Source organism: Numida meleagris, chromosome 1, assembly GCF_002078875.1.
Source record: "Numida meleagris isolate 19003 breed g44 Domestic line chromosome 1, NumMel1.0, whole genome shotgun sequence".
NCBI classification, from domain to species: domain Eukaryota; kingdom Metazoa; phylum Chordata; class Aves; order Galliformes; family Numididae; genus Numida; species Numida meleagris.
The window spans coordinates 176,935,810-176,959,103 of NC_034409.1; the positions used below are offsets into that span (position 1 = coordinate 176,935,810).

General features: G+C 40.7%; 1 protein-coding gene across 11 annotated transcripts in view; it reads right to left on the bottom strand.

The window, feature by feature from the left end:
- The window catches only part of ZMYM2 (zinc finger MYM-type containing 2), a 93,710-nt gene that overhangs the window by 69,535 nt on the left and 881 nt on the right, over nt 1–23,294 (bottom strand). For 5 of the 11 annotated variants that reach the window (XM_021379834.1, XM_021379861.1, XM_021379798.1 and 2 more), the window contains exons 2-4: nt 22,992–23,049; nt 3,004–3,127; nt 819–1,678 (exon numbers count right to left, since the gene is read on the bottom strand). In XM_021379834.1, the coding sequence (XP_021235509.1) occupies nt 819–1,668 (850 nt within the window). In that variant the 5' untranslated portion in view covers nt 1,669–1,678; nt 3,004–3,127; nt 22,992–23,049. Of the gene's footprint in view, nt 1–818; nt 1,679–3,003; nt 3,128–22,991; nt 23,050–23,294 lie in introns of those variants that run through there. The other 6 variants (XM_021379852.1, XM_021379887.1, XM_021379824.1 and 3 more) reach the window with 5 other exon arrangements.

Here is a 23,294-nt window from a genome sequence, read left to right on the forward strand (position 1 = left end):
GCCCTGCACCTCAAGTACTGTGTTCAGTTTTGAGCCCCTCACTACGAGAAAGACACTGAGGCCCTGCAGCATGTTCAGAGAAGGGCAATGAAGCCGGTGAGGGGTCTGGAGCACAAGCCTTACAAGGAGCAGCAGAGGGAACTGGGACTATTTAGTGTGAAGAAGAGGAGGCTCAGGAGTGACCTTATCACTCTCTAAAGCTACACCAAAGGTGTAGCGGTGAGGCGGAAGCTGGCCTCTTCTCTCAGGTAATTAGTGACTGGACTAAGGGGAATGGCCTCATGTTGCGCCAGGGGAGATTCAGGTTGGACGTCAGGAAATGTTTCTTCTCTGAGAGAGTGGTCAAGTGCTGGAACAGGCTGTCCAGGGAGGTGGTGGAGTCAATGACCCTGGAGCTGCTCCAAGAACCATTTCATTGTTGCACTGAGGTACATGGTTTAGTGGGAAATATTGGTGACAAGTGGATGGTTAGACTGGATGATCTAAGAGGTCTTTTCCAACTTCGGTGATTCTGTGATTCGCCATTCTTTGTGTGAATAAAGGAGTACCCTCAAGTCATGAATAAATCTTTGCACTTCAGATATAAACATTTATGTCTGAAAACATCTGAAGCATCACTGCACAATGAACTGGGATACCTTACCTACCGAAGGCATCAAGTCACTGATGAATTTTTTTTCTAGAGTTGTAGATAAGGTTGTGATAAGGATGAAGAGAACCAAGATCTTCTACAAGAATTAAATTCAAACTAAGGCAGTTCGACTGCCCCCCCAAAATTATCAAACAATTTAAAGGAAATGTTAAGAATTCTAACTTACCAGGATTATGATGAGTCACAGATTCTCCATTTTGAAATACATCTCCAGCCACATTCATTCTACCAGGATTGAAAGGTCCTACACCAGTCTTGGTCTGTGAAGTTAAAGATGGGGTGTATGTTTGCATATTAACACCAAAATTACTTGACTGCAGTCCGCTAGATACATCTCCCAAGCTGGCATTCTGCAATGATGTTACATGCGTAATCATTAAGTTCATGTCACGCCCTTCAGAATTTTCTACATGACCATCACTCACAGAGCTCATAGCACCTGTTTCTAATGTAGTTACATTAGCAATCTGAATGTCAGAGTCTGGTTCTGTGGATATACCACTATTACCAATTCCTGAATTTACCTTACTTCTTGAAAAACTGGAAGCTGAGAAATCCATATCGTTGGCTCTGTTTTTACACTCTGGAAGTCTTCGCTCACTAAAACTGGAAGCATTCTTCTCTTGCCCTTGATTTGTTTCAATATCTTCTTCATCATCAATAATAATAGTTTCACTTATACTCCCCTTTTGAGAATTCAAGTCTTTCGGAGGAGGAAGCATTTTGCAATCATCTCCTTGAAGTTCGTCATTTTTTGACAATGCAAACGCAGTGTTCCTTTGTTCTGCAATCAGTGATGTAGAATTTTGTGGTGTTTGTACAGGTTCAATAAAAACGACATCATCGTCATCTTCTATAGCAGAGTTCTGGAATTTACTCGGTCTAGAAACTAAAGAACTCGGGGGACCAGAAAATGTATTTCCTACATTTGCAAGACCTGCTGCCATGGTGGTATTTGCTAGTAGGTCAGGAGTATGTTCAGACAGTTCTAATCCTCCCAGAGAACTTGTGTCCATTCCAGACCTGCTGTTTGAAGAAAAACAAAGCAACCACAACAACAAACAAATGTCAGAGTAAGATGTAACTTTCCGATAACGGTTCCTAAAAATAACTACACAGAATCACAGGGAGTTGGTTGGACCTCTCAAGATCATCTAGTCCAACACTCAGCTATAGAATTTATAGTTTTAGTTTCCATTTGGTTTCTTTCTTATCTGGGATAATAAGCCAAGAAAACCCACATGGTTTCTCTATACTCTTATTTGAATATCTTAACATTCATTTCATTTCTAAACCTGTACTAGCAAGAGAAATTGCCTATACCAACATTTCCCACTAACAGCTACCTATCATTGTGTTTCATAAAATAACATATCAGAAACTGAATTTCTGTTGGTGTTTATTATGAGATCTTCATTTCTCAGTCCCTCTCCTGAGGGACCTCCCTCCACCCGCAGACACAATGATCCCCTAACACTTCCTCTGTTAGACTGCAAAGCAAGGACAAGATTTAGACAATCAAAATTAAAAACTGAATTCCTATTAAAATTCACTGCTATTAGAAACATTACCAAGTTTCAACCAACAGATTTATACAAAAAAGACAGAAGCTGTATCAATGCACATCATTTCTGCCTAGCAAAAAAAGCTAAATCATTTTGCATATTAGTAACTTTGAAGTCCAGTTGATGTTCCCCCGCTCCCACATGGACAAATCTGGTCCCAGTATAACTAAGACAGAGACAAAAGAGATACAGAACTGCCACGTGCATTGAGAATAGACACATTATCATGGGTACACAGCAACTTTGCATTTCTAGCCACTATCAGATGCATCTCATCTGAGGTCCTGACGTAAGTACTCCATGTTCCACTGCAGCTTCCAGTAGCTTTGATCTCTTTTCTCTCTAACAGCAAGCAATGCTTCTCCGGGCTCCCTCACAACAGCTACTTTGCTTGTGGGTTTGTTTGCATTTAGTTCAGTTTGGTCAAATCTCCTGTTTATAACTATTTCACCATGATTTAAACACTGATAAAAGGCAAACTGGATATGTAACTTGTGTACCCTCCTCTTACCTTCTATAATTCCAAAAAAGTATATGATTGTTGTTAAAGGAATTAAAATTTCTTTAAAGAATATTTGTGCTAAAAAGTGAATTAAGCTGACCTTGATACATACAACAGGAAATATATTGTTAACATTATAATTAGGGTATGTCCAAGTACACACTGATGTGTGACATCACTGAGCTTTTATAAAAAGCTAGAAGAAGCTTTCCGTGCATTTTTATAAATTCTTTATTAAGGGAAGCTGAATAGAGGAAGTTGAAATATCCCACTCAAATACTTACCCATCCAGAAATCCACTGCAATCTGTTTACCTTAATAAGTTGCTCCAAGACCTTTTATTTTCCTTCCTGTGGGGTGCCTGTTCTTCTTGTATCAACTTGCTACCTTCTGCAAAAGCTGTGTGTTCTGAAACAGGGTTAAAACAAACACTAAATACCTGAAACAGAGCATACCTGAAAACAGCTGGAACCTCTTGCAGCAACTCTGCTTGTGAAAATGACTTTTTGGAATTCATAGTTTAAGTTAAAACCTGATTTTTAGCACTGTCATCCTACAATAATAGGAAAAGTATTAGTCTATACCATTGTTGCCATGACTAAAGTAGCAACAGTGCTGTTTATTCTCAATTTTCTACTCTGTTACATCCCATTTCCAGAATTTTTGGGGCTTTGTAGGCAGATGGAAAAAGTACAATGTTTGTTAAGATATACAGATATAGTTGCCATTACAAAATCAAATACTAGCATTAAGGAAGTCTGTTTGTAATAGAATGTAAAGAAAATAAATGATTTAAGTAAACTGAGCTATTGACAAAAGAAATCTTATCAGTTACGTTTCTTTGCCTTTTATTGCGTCAACCTCCACAATGCCTGTGGCAGAACATACAAGGTTAAATTCACAACATGACAGAAGAAAAATTATGGAACACATCACAAATCAGGCTTACCTTACATTGCTAATCATTTTCAGATTGTATATATGCACTGCAGTAGCACTTAGCACAGGTTCAGGCATCCATAGCTTGTATTTACACACATGACACGAGAGACTGAAAATGCTTAAAGTTCAGGTCTGTATTTATTCCTCAGGTTTTGCAACAGTCATTAGGTTTACCAGGCTCAGCAGCATTTTTACAATAGGGTATCAACGTGTGTAGTTATCTACTGCTTGAACATAGGCCTCAAGAACCTCAGACAGTAAAGAAGCCCAAAGAAATAAAGCACAAATATTCTTCTGAGCATTTAGAATACTATTCAAGCCTTCATGCCCATTAACTGGAGCTGGAAGGGGTGGAGGGGGGAAATACAAACAGCAAAGCTGTAAACCAGATTCATCCTAGAGGAGAGGCAACCACCTTTTAATTCCTTCATAAGTTGTGAGCCTTACAGCCAAATGCCATTACGTAAGAGCATCTGAAACGTAATGAACGTAACATTCAATTGGAACGAAGAGTTTTCTTTCAAAAATATCATTATCATCAATACAGCTGGCTTGTACCTTCCTGGAAATCAGTCAGTTACACTGAAGATTAATTTAATCCAATATTCTCTTTCACCTATCATTTTTCCTCTCAAGGGCTGATTAATTCAAAGTTAGATTTCCCTACATCTCAGCTTTTACTGATAAGAATGTATTCAGTTCATTGATTCTTAAAAGTTTCCCAGTTTTATTCCATATATTTTCTTTCTCAACAAGGAGAAAAGCATCACTAGCACATAAAGCTTTTAATGAAGTTTTAAATATACCTGAACAGATGGGAGCAGAGAGGAAATGAGAATATGCCAAGACTACACCTCAGACCTGAATCAAACCTCTGCTATTTCTGTTTTTAAAGATTCTCAGCAGAAATATAGATGGAGTTATTACTTTTGCTACAAATTATGTGCATGTATTATAATAGTCTGAAATATATCTTTTTTGCCTAAGCATACTTATTTTTCCCCATATAGTCTCTTAGGAGGTTTTAGTGATCTGTATTAGGAATGACATAACAAGAAAAAAAATCACGTGCTTAACTGTTGGTACATAGTAATATCTGCTGATATTTCCTCACAAGTATCAGCTTCTATCTCTGCAAAACTCAGCAACAAAACACAGCTTTTTAAAGTTTGTTTCCTTTTTTTTTAAAAAAAAAAAAAGCAACTTGCAAAATGACATACAAAGTTCTCTAAAAATGCCAGTACTGAAAAGAAACCCAAAAACTATACAGACAATTTTGCACTCAATATTTCTAAATGAAAACTACCAACAACAACAGAAAAGGAGTAACTTACAAGTATAGGTTTACAACAGGAAACGAGGAAAAACTCCACACTTCATAGTTCGTTAAGCATGCTTCACTGCTACCATAGAAACATGATTGCTAGAATTCTCTAAAATTCATTAGACTGATCACTGGATGAATTGTCAAAACTCCGGGTAAAAAGAAAATCCAAACTCCAAAAAGCCACAGACTGGCAAGATCAATTCTGCAGAGAATTTATGCTCAATTCTGTTGGCTAAATGAGCCCAAGGCTTTGTGGTACCACACAGGCACCAAAATTACAGCTGGATGGAAACACAGGCACTACCAATACACACCAGACCCTCCTGAACCAGGCTTTCTATATTCTCTTCTTTAAATTAGGTTGCACCACTGATGTACAAAAGTCTTCATGCTAAAATAAATCACCATCTCATCTCTACATTCAGGGCTTAATTGCTGAAGAAATAAAAGGCAAAATCCAGGCATGTCTCTAGAAAGATGATAAATACAACAGCTTTTAAGACAGCCAGCTAGGTAATGCTTCATAAGCCAAGTCTTTATAGTTGAAAGATAGAATTGTTTTGAATTTATTGGAAATTGAAGAAATCTCGGAATGAAAGAACACACCTAAAAATAATTAACAAAAAGCTGGATTTTCCAATCCAAAGCCTTTGCTAACTGCCATTGGTAACACCTGGGATGAAGGTGACAGATACAGAAAAGCACAGTCATGGTTGTGCACCCTTGGAGCAAAGTCAAAAGGATAAAAAGGAGTCACTGAAATCTCACCAAAACAACAATTCCAAAGCACAACACTTGAAACAGACATTCAAATTAAGACCAGCAAATGCTTCCATGTAAAGCCTTAAAAAAAAAGTTGACTGGTTTTGAGAGAACATATCATCAAGACATCTTGAAAACTGAAGGGATTAATAAAGTTCTGGAGATAATGTAATAAAAGGGTACAAACAATGTGGAAACAAAAAAAAGAACCACTGATTTGTCCCAGAAAAGAAACACTTTCTGTTAAGAAAGCACAGTATCTTAGCTAAATTATTTACCTCAACAGGTATTATGCCACATTTAATTCCATATCCAAAATAGGAGAAACAGCATGTTAATGCCATAATGCAGTGACAGCACAGATGAGATAAGAGGAAGAAGTGAGACTGCAAATGCCAGACACGCAGTAAGCTGAAGACTTTAAGTACTGCTGCTTAGACTAATGGAAGTGGGCAGACAGACAAAAAAACCAAATAAATAAAAAAGCACAACCACCCACAACCAGAAAGACCATCAACAGAAGGAAAATTCTGATTTCGTTCTATGACAAGGTGACCCGCTTAGTGGATGAAGGCAAGGCTGTTGATGTGGTCTACCTGGACTTCAGTAAAGCCTTTGACACTGTCCCCCACAGCATCCTCATGGAGAAGCTGGCTGCCCACGGTTTGGATGGGCATATGCTCTGCTGGATGAAACACTGGCTGGATGGTCAGGCCCAGAGAGTTGTGGTCAATGGAGTTAAATCCAGTTGGTGGCCAGTCACGAGTGGTGTCCCCCGGGGCTCGGTGCTGGGGCTGCTTCTATTCAACTTCTTTATCAATGATCTTGATGAGGGGATTAAGTGCATCCTCAGTAAGTTTACAGAGGACACCAAGCTGGGAGGGAGTGTTGATCTGCCAGAGGGTAGAAAGGCACCACAGAGGGACCTGGATAGACTGCATTGATGGGCCAAGGTAAACCATGAGAGTTTCAATAGGGCCAAGTTTCAGGTCCTGCACTTGGTCACAACAACCCCAGGCAACCCTACCCAGGCTAGGGGCAGAGTGGCTGGAAAACTGCCTGATGGAAAGGGACCTCGGTGTGTTGATGGACAGTCAGCTGAATATGAGCCAGCAGTGTGCCCAGGTGGCCAAGAAGGCCAATGGCATCCTGGCTTGGATCAGGAATGGTGTGGTTAGCAGGACTAGGGAAGGAATCCTGCCCCTGTACTCGGCACTGGTGAGGCCCCACCTCGAGTACTGTGTTCAGTTTTGGGCGCCTCAGTACAGAAAGGACACGGAGGTGCTGGAGCAGATCCAAAGAAGGGCAACAAGGCTGGTGAAGGGCTTGGAGAATATGCCCTATGAGGAGCGACTAAACAAACTGGGGCTGTTTAGTCTGGGGAAGAGAAGGTTGAGGGGAGACCTCATTGCTCTCTTCAAATACCTGAAAGGTGATTGCAGTGAGAGCGGGGCTGGTCTCTTCTCACTGGTGACAGGACAAGGGGAAATGGCCTCAAGTTGCGCCAGGGGAGATTTAGGTTGGATATCAGGAAAAACTTCATTACAGAAAGAGTTGTTAAGCACTGGAACAGGCTCCCCAGGGAGGTGATTGAGTCACCATCCATGAATGTATTTAAAAACCATTTGGACGTGGTGCTCAGGGACATGATTTAGCGGTGGGTTGTTAGAGCAGTATGGTTAGGTTGTGGTTGGACTTGATCTTGAAGGTCCTTTCCAACCTGAGCAATTCTATGATTCTATGAAAAGCAACAGTTGGTAATTCTGAGCTATGCAACATGGTTCAAGATGTAATTATCTGGACAGCTTGCCAGAATAACATATTTAATCTCAAGGGAACAAATGAGAAAATAGTTCATTACTTTAGCTTCTGACTTCCAAAAGGAAGAACAAAAATGTGAGGAACCAAGTTAAAAGGAAATGAAATTGAGCAGTCAGGAGAACAAAGCTTTCTGAAAGCATGAAGGCCATTTAAAGACTCACCCCATAAAGTATACAACTGATCTAAACTCCTCCAAAACTATGAAGGATACTACCAAAATGTCTCTGAACTAAAAAGAGAATCATGGAATTGCACGTGTGAGGGAAGTCATACATTGACTTATCCTATTCTCTATGTCTTGTTAGGCATAGTTCTGTAGCCTATCTTGAGCTATATCAGAGCAAAGGTTTGTCTAACTTACCTATTGCACAACACTACAATTTTTCGAAAGACAGAGTACCCAAGAAACCTGAACCACAGCAGAGAAAACGGAGCAAGATGTTGGCATTGATGTTCAGTAAGGAAAAGATCAGGGAGGACCACATCAAAAGCTCTCTTTCTAGGGGTTAAGAATGAAAAATATCCTAGTACAGTGCTAATAAAAGAGCATTTTAGAACAAACCACTAAGACCACATGACTTTCACTTAGACTTCTAAAGGCAGTCAGTAATTTTTTCAATTACTTAAACAGAAGGTGATAATTAACCAAATAATTACAGATTACAGTCCTATATCCATCACTAAACAGACTGATGGAAACTACAGCTGAAAAAATATACTAAGGAAAGATACAATAAATGGGGGAAGGAACGACATAAATTTTGCAAAGGAAAGGCAACATCTCACAGTACTCCGAGAGAAGTCTTTTGAGGGGTTCACATACTAACCAGTGCTGATTAAACTGGTACAGAGCACTGAAGGTTTCCAAAAGACATTCAAACAAGTTCCTGACTAAACACTACAGTGGAAATTATCCAATTATCCATAATTAGATTTGAGCAAGGGTCCTCTTGAGGATTTGCATTATTTGGAGAGATGAGTATCATGTTGTTTGCTGTCATTTCAATAAAAAGAAGCTATCAATGTGGTCCCCCAAAGTAAAGCGATACAGGTCAACATTTATAAATCAACCCTAAGAGACAGAGACCAAAGTGAGTATCCTAATTGTGCAAAGTTATTCACAGTAGCTGAACACAGAGATTGACTGTAAAGAACTACAGAAGAGTATCACAATGCTAAATGAACAGACAGCACGATAAGCAAAACTCACTTGTGACAGACACAAGACAGTTACCCTTTTCTCCCTGTTCACTACACACACAGAGATTCCTCTGAAGAAGTCAGAAGATCCCAACTGCAACCCTTTCAAACCAAATCTATTCAACCATCAGCAACCACCACTGGTGATGAAGGTAAGAATCACCATCACATAATGCTGCAAGGGTCAGAAACAAACAACAGGGATTGCACAAACTTCAAAATAAATATACTGATAGCCATTAATCACAGCAGTTCAAAGGCAACTCTGCAAAAGGACTTATCCAGCCATATGCTGAATATCAAAAGAATACATCTGTAGAAGAACTATGTTTTAAGTGCCAACTTTATATTCCCAGACATTAATGCAGCAACCAGATTTGTGAATTGACAACAAACCTGGTATAGCAATTACTCTAACCCAGTAAAGGAACAGTAGTTTACGGACAAGAAACATCACAAGCCTCACTGAAGTCTTAATCATCTATCCAAGATGTGAATTTTGGCCTACGGCTGTTAAGCTGACTTCAGTTGAGCTTAATTCTTCTTTTAATCATCATTTAAGCAAAATAATCAGTATCACAATGCTCTATGAAACTGGTTCTACTGCTCTGTTCCTCACACTGATGTGCCCTTGCATACAACACCACTTTAATTCCTTAACTCACCTACTTCGAAGAGTTCGTACCCTTCCTTAATGACTTCTATTCATTAGACTTTTCAGAAGTCTAATTATCAAAAACTCAGTCTATTGTAAAGACAAATTGATACAGCTATCAAGAAGCTATTACTCTAGCTTAACAGCATGCTGCTACTTCTTGCTATAACTCATGAATGTTACACTCTCTACACACAGACATGTAACATACAGAACACAGCTTCCTGGGGCTTGAACCACCAACTGACCCCCACTGGCTGACCAAAAGTATGCCACAGGTGACCACAAAACAAAGTAAAGGATTTCAATTAAAATCAAATTAAGTGGCTGTTTTACGCTTCAACTGACAGTCAAGTAGCCCAACTACATCCACTCATGAGGACTGGAAACAGAAGTAATCCAACATTTTTCAAAGGTTGCAATTTACATGAGCTTTAAGGTTAAGCCTGAATGCTGCTTGCTACTGCAGTCCAGTTTCAATCTGTGCAGTGAATAATATATACTGTGTATGGACAGACACCTACCTATGCAAGTAGAGGAGGGGGGAAGAAGAGATTAAAAGCTATTCTAGGTCATCAGATATAAAACTTGATTACCACAGGCAACCACATAATGAAATTGTTTTCATTAATCATCCTTACCGTAAACATTCAGCGTATTTGTGTTTCCTCCTTATACCCTTCCTGAGGGATACCCCTCATCAGCCTTAAGCATTTTAGACAACCTCATATTAGGAGGCTCTCATCCATTGCCAACTTTTACAGGTTTGACCTTACCAACAATTCTAACACTACAGAAGGGCCACCTAGTTATTCAGTCCACAAGTTAGCTTTATTATACAACCATGCACCACAGCTGTTTCTGCAGCCACACTCATAACCAAACAGAAGTTGTTCCAGCTGACAAAGACTTTCTTACTGAACTCCTTTCCAGACAGATCAGTTCCCTAAAACAAATTATCTGTCCAACACTAACAGTTGTGCCTGAATACAACAGGGTTAGTGCCACAGCTTAGAACTTCAGTGTCAAGATCAGTTTAGTGGACACAACAAGCCAATACCCACAGACTGACCTGCACGGATGACAGCAAACACACACCACTTACTGTGTAAAACACTCTTGCTCAAAAAGGCACAACAGCTGACAGTTAAGCAAGCAGCAACAAAGCAATTATTAAAACACACACCTTACTGACTGTGATCAGTGGATACATCAGAAATTTGTAAGACTTCAAGAAAACCTAACAAACTACACTGAGGCTGCAACGACAACTACTTAGTCAGCCAGCTTAACACAGAGAGTTTAACGTAAGTACTTGTATAATTTGGGCTAAACTCAACTGCAAGTATTTACAACACCAAATTTAAAAAAAAAAAAGGTGTTAAAATATTATGCAACTTAGTTATAAATATGTAGGCCGCTCTGAAATAATGCCTCCTATTTATTTCCATGGGAACTACAACAGATACAAAGAGCACAATAACACTGTTTGATAGACTAAACTCCCAGCTATGTTGAATAACACTATTTTTCAACATAGTCACCACCACCAGCTATGCACTTTTGCCAGTGACAAACAAGAGTCTGCATGTCGCGCTTGTAAAAATCTGCACCAGCGTTAGTGGGCGCCAATCTTTCTGCATAGAGGAATTCAATTCAATTCACGAGGAATTTGCTTTGTACACACTTCCATGTCAGACACCATTCTGTCAGACTGCCTCTCTGCTGCCATCTGTTGCACAGCAACAAAACGGAATTTAATATTTGTGGGAAGGTTCAACCTCTACTGCCATACCACCACCATCTGCCTCTGATGTTGTGGGCCAACATAATTAAATAAGAGGCATTACTTACAGAGTAGCCCTCTTACCACAAGTAAGAATTTTCAGGAGCAGGGTATCTGTTGACAGATTAGACTAATGGACCTATTGACCAATATCACCATTATGAAATGCCTGAAATCTTATTACTTCAGCCTAAAGACTCTATTCCAGAAGAATTTATTTTCCAGTAGTCTTGGAGATGCTTCAAAATTCATTATTTCCCCATAATTTCAAATCTGTACGGAGAAAACATCTTACTAAAATTTATTATAGCACCCAAGATGTGCTTGTAACAGATTTCTTGAAATTGAAAAGCGTATGCACACAAAGACCTGCATATCAGCAAAGCAGCTAAAAAGAGTAAGAAAGCAAAAGCTATGCAATGAAAGAGACATTCTGAAGCAGTTGAATCAGCAAGTTGTTTTTTATTCAGAAGATAAATTATTTAGACACAAACTAAGGCTGAATGAAAAGTGAGAGGTAGGGAAATGCAAACTTCACTGTCTTTAAGTACGGCAGCAGTACTGCAGTCATCTATGCCATATGTGACTACTAACATCTGGTTTCCAACTGACACTTCCAAGAACATTTGAATATCTTTCTTTAACACAGTCTCCTCCTTTGGTCTTCCTAATCAACCTATGCTGAGAATCACTCTCTTGTATGCATGAACAGAATGAAAATTCAGAGTCCATCTCAAACTTGACTCTGTTCAGGGTCAATCATGAATTCAAGAGTGTCTGACACACCATGAATTTTCAAGATTACTCACAAAGGAATAAGCAACACTTGGTATAACAATTCATGGCAAATCAAAATCGTAATGTTGACTAACTATGAAGTTTCAAGACAGTCATACTGACATGTAATTGTACCCCACCTTAAATATACACTTCCAATACATTTCATGGTTCCTCAATCATGAAAACACGCAGATCAACAAGAATCCAGCACTACTTCTAGCCTTAAAAGCCATTATATATAATGTGGTCAACAGTAAATTATTTCTCTCTACTATACAAGCAGCACCGTGCTACTTCAGGATATATGTTATTATAAAAGGAATAGAAACATAGATAAAGAACCCAAGGAACCACAAAAGAAGTTGTATCTAAATGCTTATCTATTACTTATATTCAAATACGTATCTATTTCCAGAAAAGTAGGTAACACTAAACCACAGCAACAGACTTGAAATATGATCTTAGTCAAAAGGGAGCATTACAGTAGCAGAAGAGATACACTACACTAAAGATATAAAAATAGGAAAAGGACAAGTAAAACACAGGAAAAAATAGAAAAGCTGAGCAGAAGTAGCCTTAATAAAACATGAAGAGACCAAACTGTAAATCAACCAATTAAGAAATACACATTCCATAGAAGGGAAATATCTGTATGTGTGTGTGTGTGTGTGTGTATGTTCAACTGATAGATTAGGAACAGTCCAGAGAATAGTAAAAACTGTGTAGCTATCTGGACTAGGTAATGGAACGAACACAAGCCACTGATAACTAAGGATCTGCAGGTCACAGAACACATTTCAAAAACACTCCTTACACTTGGCCCCACAGGGATCAATAAAGATTATAAATTCAGAATTCAAACCTATAAGGTCCTTAGTTTTTGCCAGTATTCGAGAAAATAAACTGAGATGGTAATATACAAAGCGTATAATTCCTTCAATACATCATTTAGTTATTACAGGTTTGAGGAAGCACCAAGTTGGAAGTACTCAGGGCATAGATACAATTGTAGCAAATGCTACAAATTAAAATGTGGTACGGATACTAATGAGAGAAGACTAGAGCATTCTGACTAATTGTTCTAACTAAGCAAATAATCCATTTCTGTATCTTTCATGAGAGTTAAGAGTTGAATTGGCCACACTTTTGATATAACGTTATTATAATTGTAGTGACTATACTGATCTGTTAATTGCAGACTACAGCATGCTTTCCTTCATGGGCTCACAGAGCAGCCCAAGCTGGAAGGGAACAACAGGGATCAACAAGACCATCTCTTGGTTCCACACAGGACTGCCCAAAAATAAAACTCTATGTCCAAGAGCACTGTCCTAATGCTCCCTGAGCTCCAGCAGCTCGGGGCCATGCCCACTGTCCTGGGCAGACTGTTTCATGCCCACCGCCCCCTGGTGCAGACCCTTTCCCTAACCCCCACCTGCCCCTCCCCTTACACAGCTCCATGCCGTTCCCTCGGGCCCTGTCGCTGTCCCAGAGAGCAGAGCTCAGCGCTGCCCCTCTGCTCCCTGTGAGGAGCTGCAGCCACCATGAGGCCTCCCCTCAGCCTGCTCTGAGCACACCCAGGGACCTCAGCCACTCCTCATATGCCCCTTGCCCTCCAGACGCTTCTCCATGTTTATAGCCCTCCTTTAGACACTCTCTAATAGCTTTACGCCCTTCTTATATTGTGGGCCCAAACCCACACCCAGTGCTGGAGGTGAGGCCACACAACGCAGAGCAGAGAGGACAACCTCCCCTCACCCGGTGGCAGCACCAGGCCTGGGGCATCCCAGGGCACACTGCTGAGTCACACTCAACTCAACAACCAGGACCCCCAGATCCCTTTTCACAGGGCCGCTCTCCAGCTTCTCATCCTCAAGTCTGTACACACAGCCAGGATTACACCATCCCAAGTGCAGAATCTGGCACTTGCTCATCTTAATCTCATCCGCCTGCTGATTGCACAGGACTTTAATTTGCCAAGATCTCTCTGCAAGGCCTCTCAGCCCTCAAGGGAGTCAACAGCTCTTCTTAATTTAGTACTATCTGCAACTGTACTTGGCATGCATTTGAGTCCTGCATCCAGATCATTTACAAAAGTCACTGAAGATGAGCAAGTTTGTAATGTAAAAAAAAAAAAACAAAAAACGTGGTACATCCAATCATCTATAAACCAGTCCAATCTGGAAAACCAAGCAGGGACAGAAAACGTGAAAAGAAATCTGAAGTGTGAAAGGATGAAATTTACTAGATCTACTGTATCTTGTAGGACTACATGTTCAGAAACAAACCAGTTTACTAGCAAGAACAATGTTAATTCTGAAAGAAGTTTAAAATGTATTTCATTGGGAAAGTTAATCCAGTATGCATAAGGTATTTTAAGGAGTTTAAGCCACGTCATACACTTACATTTTATTAATTACAGATTTTATCTAAACAGTATGCTTTATTTTTGTGCTATGAGAAAAGTGAATGTCCAATATGACTTACAATAAAGCTCTGCTTATCAATAGAGAGCATCTTCTTGGTCACTAAATGATATCAGACTTAGCTTAAATGCTGCAAATTTGATAGAATAGCTTATTTTGAAAGTGACTTCTGGATGTCATCTTGGCAAATCCACCCCAGCTCAGAGCAGTGTCAAATCAGACACAAGACCAATGGCAGAAGTTGGGTTTTTAAACTTACATTCAACAGAGTTCTGAGTATCTAAAAGGATACAGATTTCCCAACCTCTCCAGATACCCTCTTCCAGTGTCAGTTACCTTCGCTATTCAGAATCCTTCTTGTCACAATCCATGCCTCTTACCTGCCATTCTATTAGCATGCACCTCTACGAAGAACCTGGCTTCATTTTCTCTATACTTTCCCATTAAATAGCTGAAGACAAATACTCCCTCTAGCCTTCTCAAAGCTGAATACACCCATCCCTCTCAGCCTCTGTTTGTTACACATTCCAACTCTCAAAGCATTCTGGTGTCCCTCCATTGGACTCGTTCCAGTATGTCAGTATCTTCATTACACTGGGGTCAACCCAAAAATGGACTGATTGCTCTAGATGGGGCCTCAGCTATCAGTGTGACAATCACACTTCCCTTAAACTGCTGGCTACAGTCTTGCTTCATTTAGCCAAGTATGCTGTTTGTCTTCACCACTACAAGAGCACATTAGTCATGTTCAAGGTAAGGTCCCCCAGGACTCCCAAGACCCTCTCTGCAAAGCTACTTTATATCTTAGTAGTGCCCAGCCAGTACTATTCCCATACAATTCACAGAAAAAGATGTTACTAGTTGCCAACAAGGACTTTTAATACTATCCTTGATTGGTACTTCCTTTTAGTTTTTCATTCTATTTTAATTCAACATGCAATATACACTTCAGTACATACTGCCAATGATACAAATAAATCTGCATGGACAACCAATAAACATCATTCCTGCTAGCTTGCCAGGTTTATCAGATACTGAAATCACAAATCCTTCTTAATAATACCTTTGAAATTGAATTCTGCTCTTCTTATTTTTGTATGTGCTTAGAGGAAAAAAGTATAATTCCCCGACACTTGTAAATGAACAAGAAGTTTGTAGATGGTTCATTTTCCTCTTCTCTTTAACAATAACTAACATCAACTAGTAGCCTTAACCAGATTTTTTCCGTCTGAGGAATACCCAAGCTCAGCTAACAACTCACTATTTTTGATCAAGTATGGACAAGCTTCTTGAACACAATTTACCTTCAGCAATCAGCATTCAATCCATCTAGTAATTCAAAATAGAGAAAAACTGAATTTGAGAGTATGTGAGAGTATTTGCTAGATATATTAAAGAAACCCATGCAGACTACAGCCAAACAAACAGCCAATGAAACCACTGTACAACAAAGGAAATAAAATCTTAACATAAATGGGATTTAAAATAAAAGAGGGGGGGAAAAACACCAAAAGTAAAATAGCTCAAGATCTACGATGAGGTTAGATTGACAGGAAATGGGATCCAAGGTAAGAAGGGATACATTCAGCATTGCAAGCGTGACAGGTTTTCTCAGCTGCACTCCTTTGACTGGCTGTGAGTTACACTATGCAATCAAAACTCCTCGTTTATTGAATAGAACAATTCAATTAACTTCAAAAAGTAAAGGTAACTACCTGAAGATGACCATATCTCTAAAATCTGTCAATCTTCTCCACTTCTTAAGTCATTCTTGCAGGTTTTCTCTGAACTCTCCAGTTTTTTTGTATTAAAAATGCTGGACTTCATTCAGATCATAATTGCTGTCCTACACACTATATTAGGTAGATAACTCAGTGTTTCTAATTGTTAATTCTTTGGGCATAAGCATACATAATGATGACCAAACTGTGAAAACGTTAACAATTCCATAATATAGCCAGTAAATTAAAACAATGACAACAAGCCGCCACCAACAAGAACTCCTTCATTGCGTTCTCCATTTTCTGTCAATTCTAAATTACCTTCTTTTGTGCATGTGTGTGCATATGTATTACAGACAACTTCTTATATGGCCTTTTTAGATAATATTTGGCTTCTTTAATGTGGAACCACCAAACAATAAAACTTTACTGTTAGGAATGAACATTAAAATAAATAAACATCACAAACACAGATATACTGACTAGTAATTCAAGAGATGCCTGGTACATTCGTCCAGCTTAGAAGCAGTTCCTAATCATAGACAGGTTGATTTATTAGCACAGGCACAAAAGAACACTAGGCCTTCTTTCCCTATCTGCAAAAAAAATAAAAATACAAAATAAAAGGAAGAAATACACTAATACCACACCCATCCATATATTACAACTCGTCATATGCTGCTAGGAGCCGAAGTTACAGACCACATTATGTTAGCCACTGTACCAAAACAGAATACCAATGTCTGTTCAAAGAGCAAACAACCTAAACATAAGGGACAACAGATGGAGAGAGACAAAAAGGAGAATACAAGGAAAAAGCACTACCATCAACAATGGTTAGAATTCTTGTTCCAAGGATGGTGTGCTTAGGTCTCAAGAGTAACAAGAAAGGTATTCATTTAGCTGTTAGTTGACTTTCTTTCCTGAATTTTGCTTCCTCTGCATTAATAGGTTGCATTTGCTTTAGACAGTGCACACATGGAAGCCCCCTCCAAACATGAGGATCGTCACAGGAGAAGGGACAAAGGTGCTGAACTGCCCATGATGCCACTTTCCAGAGAGCACTTAAAACCTCGTTAACAACAACAAAAAAAGACCACAATACCCCCCACAGCTAAATGCCAAGTTTAAATTAAAGGCAGATAACCAGTTACTTTTACATCCATAAAATATAAGATGCAGAAAGACCAGACAGCCAAAGCAGAAGATTAGGAAAGCACTCTGGGGGATTCTGAATCCACAACAGTAGAGCAGGATCACTTTTATTAAAATTGTAGTAAGTGTTACTACAAGACACAGAGATCAAATACAAGGTATGAGATGTAGTTATGTGATCCATTTAAATAGCTAAATAATAAATATTTAATTCTTTGTTAGCAATTAAGATACAGCTTACTACCTGTTAGAAGAATAGTGTGCTGTGTGTCTAAAACAATAGACAAATTGCAGGCTTAAAACAGAGGTCTGAAGACAACACCACAACACCATCTACAAGGGATAGCACAGAGAACTTTCCTCCTGGGGAGAAAGGATTGCCTTGGGATAGTAGCCTGAGCTAAAGGTCAGGTATCCACAAAAACATGCCAGAAGCACACACTGAGATATAGCTGGGAGAGAGAGCAAGTCTGGAAGAGAGATTTGAAAATCATCCATATAAAGTTGACAGCTGACTTTATAAATTATATTAGAGAAATTTGGTATAGTACTGCAGGCAAAAACCAAACTGGAGAGGTCTTACAGATACCTAAACAAATGAACTCCAGGAAAAAAGAAAAATCTTCACCAAGCTTTAACTTTTGGGAAGAAAAATGATTGCATCACGAATGGGCTTCTGTTTAGACCTCAGTATACCTACAAGGGCTGCTCTGAAAGTAACGCCTCCTACTTAATTATGTTAGTCCACGACATCAGAGGTGGCTGTTGGTACTGCAGTAGAGGTGAAGCCTTCTCACCAATATTGCGTTACATTTTGTTGCTGCACAACAGATGGCAGCAGAGGGGCAGTCTGACAGAATGGTGTCTGACGTGGACGTGCATACGAAGCAAAGGCATAAATTCCTCCACGCGGAAAAAATGGCACCCACTGACATTCCTTGATGCTCGCTGAATGTTCATGGAGACCAAACAGCAGATGTGAGCACAGTGAGGTGGTGGGTGGCGCGTTTCAGCAGCTGTGACAGCAATGTGAAAGACAAGCCACAATCTGGATGGCCATGTCAGATTTTTACAAGTGCAGCATGCAGGCTCTTGTTCATCACTGGCAATAACGGATAGCTAATGGTGGTGACTAAAACACTGTTTTTCAATGTAACTGAGAATTTGCTCTACCAAACAGTGCTATTGTGCTCTCTATATCTGTTGTAGTTTTCATGGAAATAAAGAAGAGGCATTACTTTTGGGGTGACCAATGTATATCGCACAAAAAAGCCTGAAGGAGCGCAAGATGGCAATACGTGTACTAAAAGTCTGTGGTGCACAGAAACAAGTTCATGTTTCCAAGAATGACTGAGCCACAAGTAGGCTAAATCAGAAAATCCTGTGTATGTTGCTCTTCTACGGGTTATGTTGTATTTGAGCATCTTTTCCTCATGCCATCTTTTCCCAACCAAAAAACTGAGGACATCACGTAGAAACCCACATGAGCTCTTCTATGATGCTAGTTTCCTGAGTGGAAGACAAAGATTTCCTCTACTGCAATCTCCGTAAGAGTCAGATTGGTGAGCTACCTAATCAGTTGATAGAGACAATTTCTAAACAGTTGAGGTCTTTTCAATTAACACAGCGTGTATCCAAGCGAGTATCACTACTTTAACACAATATATTAAACAGAGGAAAAGATGGAATTAAAATGGCTTCCTGCTTAGCACTTGGCAGTAAGCAATAAAACTAATGGGTAGGAACTGCGAGGGTGGTGAGACACTGGAACAGGTTGCCCAGTGAGGTTGAGAATTCCCCCTCCCCGGAAGCATTCAAGGTCAGGCTGGATGGGGCTGTGAGCAACCTGGCCCAGTGGCAGGTGTCCCTGCCTATAGCAGGGGGATTGAAACTAGATGATTTAAAGGTCCCTTCCAGCCCAAACCATTCTATGATTCTATGAACTATGCCTCAATACTTTTGCACAGCATAAAGTATAAAATTTAGACTTCTGGAAGCCAGGCTAACAGAGGCTGAAGGACTCTGGTAACTCCTATGAGAGTTAAAGAGTTTACAAATCTTAATGCACAGGTTACTGCAGAATGTGTAATTTATTTTAGGTAAAGTGGTAACATTTTAGGTGTTAAGTACCCCAAAGATACAAAGCTATCCTTTCTTCACAACAGCAATGCATATTAAGTAATCACATCTCAGAACATCTTAACCTATAATCTTCTTGTGTTTCTGATACTCAGTATGGCTGAGTAGAGCACCAGTCATGTCCACGTCTGTTTCAAGACACTAATGCAGCTACCCTGTTTGAAGAGCTGAATACCGGCTCTTAAGTCCCTGCCTCAGCACTGCTACTGCCCTGCAGGTTATTCTCCTGCGGCCAATAGTAAAAGAAGCACAGAAGTTACAGTGAAGTTGACCCCAAAACACTTGGGAAGTGCAGAGAGGGAGAGCTAAAGCATTAGGACAAACTTAAAAAGCGTTAATACCCTTCACACAGAGAAATTTCAAAAATGCAGTGCAGCAATATCACTACAAACTCCCATTTAACCACAAAACAGAATAATTTCTGGTCACTGTATTTATATTGGACTAAAAATGTGCATTCATTGTGTTATAATCACTGATTCTAGTAAACTTGTTCTCATCGCACACCAGAGTCAAAAAACAACTTTTACCGCTGCCACGTCCAACTAATGAAATACTTCAGGTGAAAATAACTCCTTAATACAAAGTTATGATCACTCCTTAATACAAAGTTATGATAAAACCCATCTAATAAAAGTCAGATGTGGATCCTTAAACAACCGTTGATGTTCTCATCCATGTAGATTCATCATCAATTCTTGTATACATGAATCTCATGGAATTCATGTGGAACAGAATTACATAGAATGATTATGGCTTTGTCTTAAAGTTGATGATTTCCAGAAGCTTGGGAAAGACAAGTCTAAAACTGCCAAAACAACAGAAGTACAAATAAGGGGAGCTGAAGTCAGTACAGTCAAAGTGTCAACTGAAGAAAACATACCACGCAACTGCATTTCAGTTTTCTCACAGTGCTCTCTTCTATCCAAAATTTCTTTTACAAGTACAAAACAATGACAAGTTCACTCATGTTGCTCCAGAATGAAGAATTTTAATACCAGCAACTAAATTGAGCAGATCATTTTACCACAGCCTGCACAGGTAACCCAAAAGAGGTTAGACATAAGGAATGCTTGACTATTAGGGTGGGTTCCCTCCAACTCAACCTGGTATATGAATCATAGCATGGTTTAAGACTTCCTGACAGCCATATTTGCCAGCAGCATGTAGGGTAGGCTACAAGTGTAGAAGAAAAGCTAAGTTTCCTCTGAACTCTGACCTTGCAGAAATCCAGTCATATTTCTGGAACAACCACCTAATAAGATTAAATCACTTAATTGATGTTTAAAATTAAAAGCAGTTGCCAAAAAAAAAAAAAGCTGTAGACAACAGATTTTCTACAGCATACAAGACAGTGGAAGCCTCATGAAACAAACATTACCTCAAACTTCTGAGAAGAGACATTTAGCTTGTCTTGTCAAGCCCCTGAACTTCATATCCCAACCTCTTCCTATAGCTAGGCAAATTTCATTATTATTTGTGATGTGCACATCCTCCAGAATAAAAGAAGCAGTTCTCCATAAACAGTGGATTTTTCCATCAGTAGTAACACTTTATATAAATTCTTCACAGAACTCATCATTCTGCTTTTGTTGCTGAGTATATTGATTGGTTGGTGAATTCCAGCACAAATAGACAGAACTTCAGAAATTCTTTATTTATTCCTTGAAACCAAAATAAAAGCTCCTGTAACAGTGCAACTGTTCATGAAGCTGCTGGACAAGAGCAAAGAAAGCCAGCAAAAGACTCCAAGAGTTTGTATCAGTTTTGGTCCCACACCCTTTTGCAAACTTGGACAAGCTCTGCAGAAGACAAAGAAACTTGCTTTCACTTATTCACTGGCATTTGTGTACTCTTGCTGATGCAAATCCCTCTTAACACATTATTCCAGAGTAAGCAACAGTAGAACGCAATCATATTTAGGGTCAAAGAGGATCAGTAGCAATAATGTACAGCAAGTTTAGTAGATATTCTAATTAAGACAGTCTCAATTCTAAAGAGTGATTTGGTCTAACTACCTCAAGATGTCTCACCACCACCTTCATTTCACAAATTACAGCTGAGGAGTTTGGAGTGCCCATGCAGTAGTGAGCATGGAATATACGCCTGTCACACATGACAGCATGGCCACAGGATACACTTTTCCCTCCAGTCACATGCTTGAGGAAAGACCATACCACCATCACCACAGCTGGTGGAGGACCACGTGCCATCCAGTAGGATGCCCTTGTGCAATACGCTGGTGTAACTCAGCAGACCAGCTGGCAACTACACAGAGGTTTGCTGAATCTTTGCCCTACAGCTGTTCATGGCAGCAGTCTCATCTCAGAGGCAGCCACACAGAGCTGCAGTATATTTTTCAAGGCAGCTTCAGTCTTCAACACTCTTTTCCGCTCTCTTCCAACACAACAGACTCCCTACACCAAAGCGCTATTTGCCCTGATCAATGTCAGAAGTTACTTTTTTTAACACGAAACACCAGAAGAAGCTGAACAGCTGTTAGATTGGAAGGTACAATGAATCAGAAAACATGGCAGCCTCGTATCCAAGGCATGGTAACAAAAATTTAAAAAATAACCCTCCTATTGATGATAACAAGCCATACAACTCTCAGTGTCTTTCACAAGGTTGATAATTTCAGAAACTCAGAATCAATTCAGATCTCATGCCTTCCTCCTAAGAAATGACATTTCTGCAGTGAAATGCCCACACTTTCTACATGTAAGCCACCAAAAAGTGACCAAGCAGCAGCCCATGCAGACATGGGAAATCCGCCAAGTACAACGATAAGGGGACAAAAAGCTCCCAAGATACACGCGGTGGCAAGGGCTGTACAGCACGCTCCTCCCGCACACGGCCCCGAGCGCGGCGCGGCGCTGTTTGTTTTGTTCTCGGCTCGGCAGCAGCCGCATCCCAACAGCTCCCACCGCCTCCATCCACACACACACAGTTACTTTCTCCTCCACTGCACTACTTTGTAATTTTGGAAGCTCCCCTTTGCACAGCATGCAGCAAACAAAGGTTATGAAAAGGGAACGGACTAGGGTTAACCCGCAGCCTGGTCCTCCAGGGATCTGCAATCAGCCTTCCCTTGGCCTAACACCCAACAGAGCAGCGCCTGGGGAGTACAACACAAGAGCCGCTGGCAGGAAGCAGCGAGTTGCTCCGCTGCCCCCCAGCCTCCAGGCACGAAGGATATAGAATTGAGGAAAAGGAGAGGAAAAAAAAAAAAAACCCACAAAAAACAAACAAAGATGGCAGAAGGTGCCTGGCCGTGGGTTTCAGTGCCCGCTTCACGCCTCCAGAGGGCACCCGCGAGGTGCCCCCCCTCCCGCCGAGCCGGGCGGAGCAGCCCGTCTGCCTCCGGAGCGGCTCCGCACGACCGTCTGCAGCAGCGCCCACCGCGAGGAGGGGCCGCCCCACGGCCACCCCAGGGCAGCAGCTGCCGGGCCCAGGAATGTCCCCACCCCGCCCCGAGGCCCCTCCTTTTGCCCCTACCCCTGGAGAACAACGAGCAGGTCTGGTGGGGGCAGAAATAGGTACAGAAATAGCACTCACAATGGAGCTCCCTCTCCTCGCCGGTCTCTGCCAAGGCTGCACCAAACCGGGCTGGAGCCTGAGGGAAAGACACGGGGTTATCGCGGGGCACCGTGCAGCGCCCCGGGCACGGTTTTCCCTCGCCCGGCCGGGCCGGCACCGCCCGCATCGCCCACCGCCTCCCGACCGATAAACACGGGCAGCCGGGGTAAATAAATAAACCAGCAGCGCTGCCCCCGGGGCCGCAGCACGGCCACGCCGCCCCCGAGGGGCCGAGGCACGGGGGCGGGGAGGGCACGTTCCGCACTAACTCGCCGCGGCGGG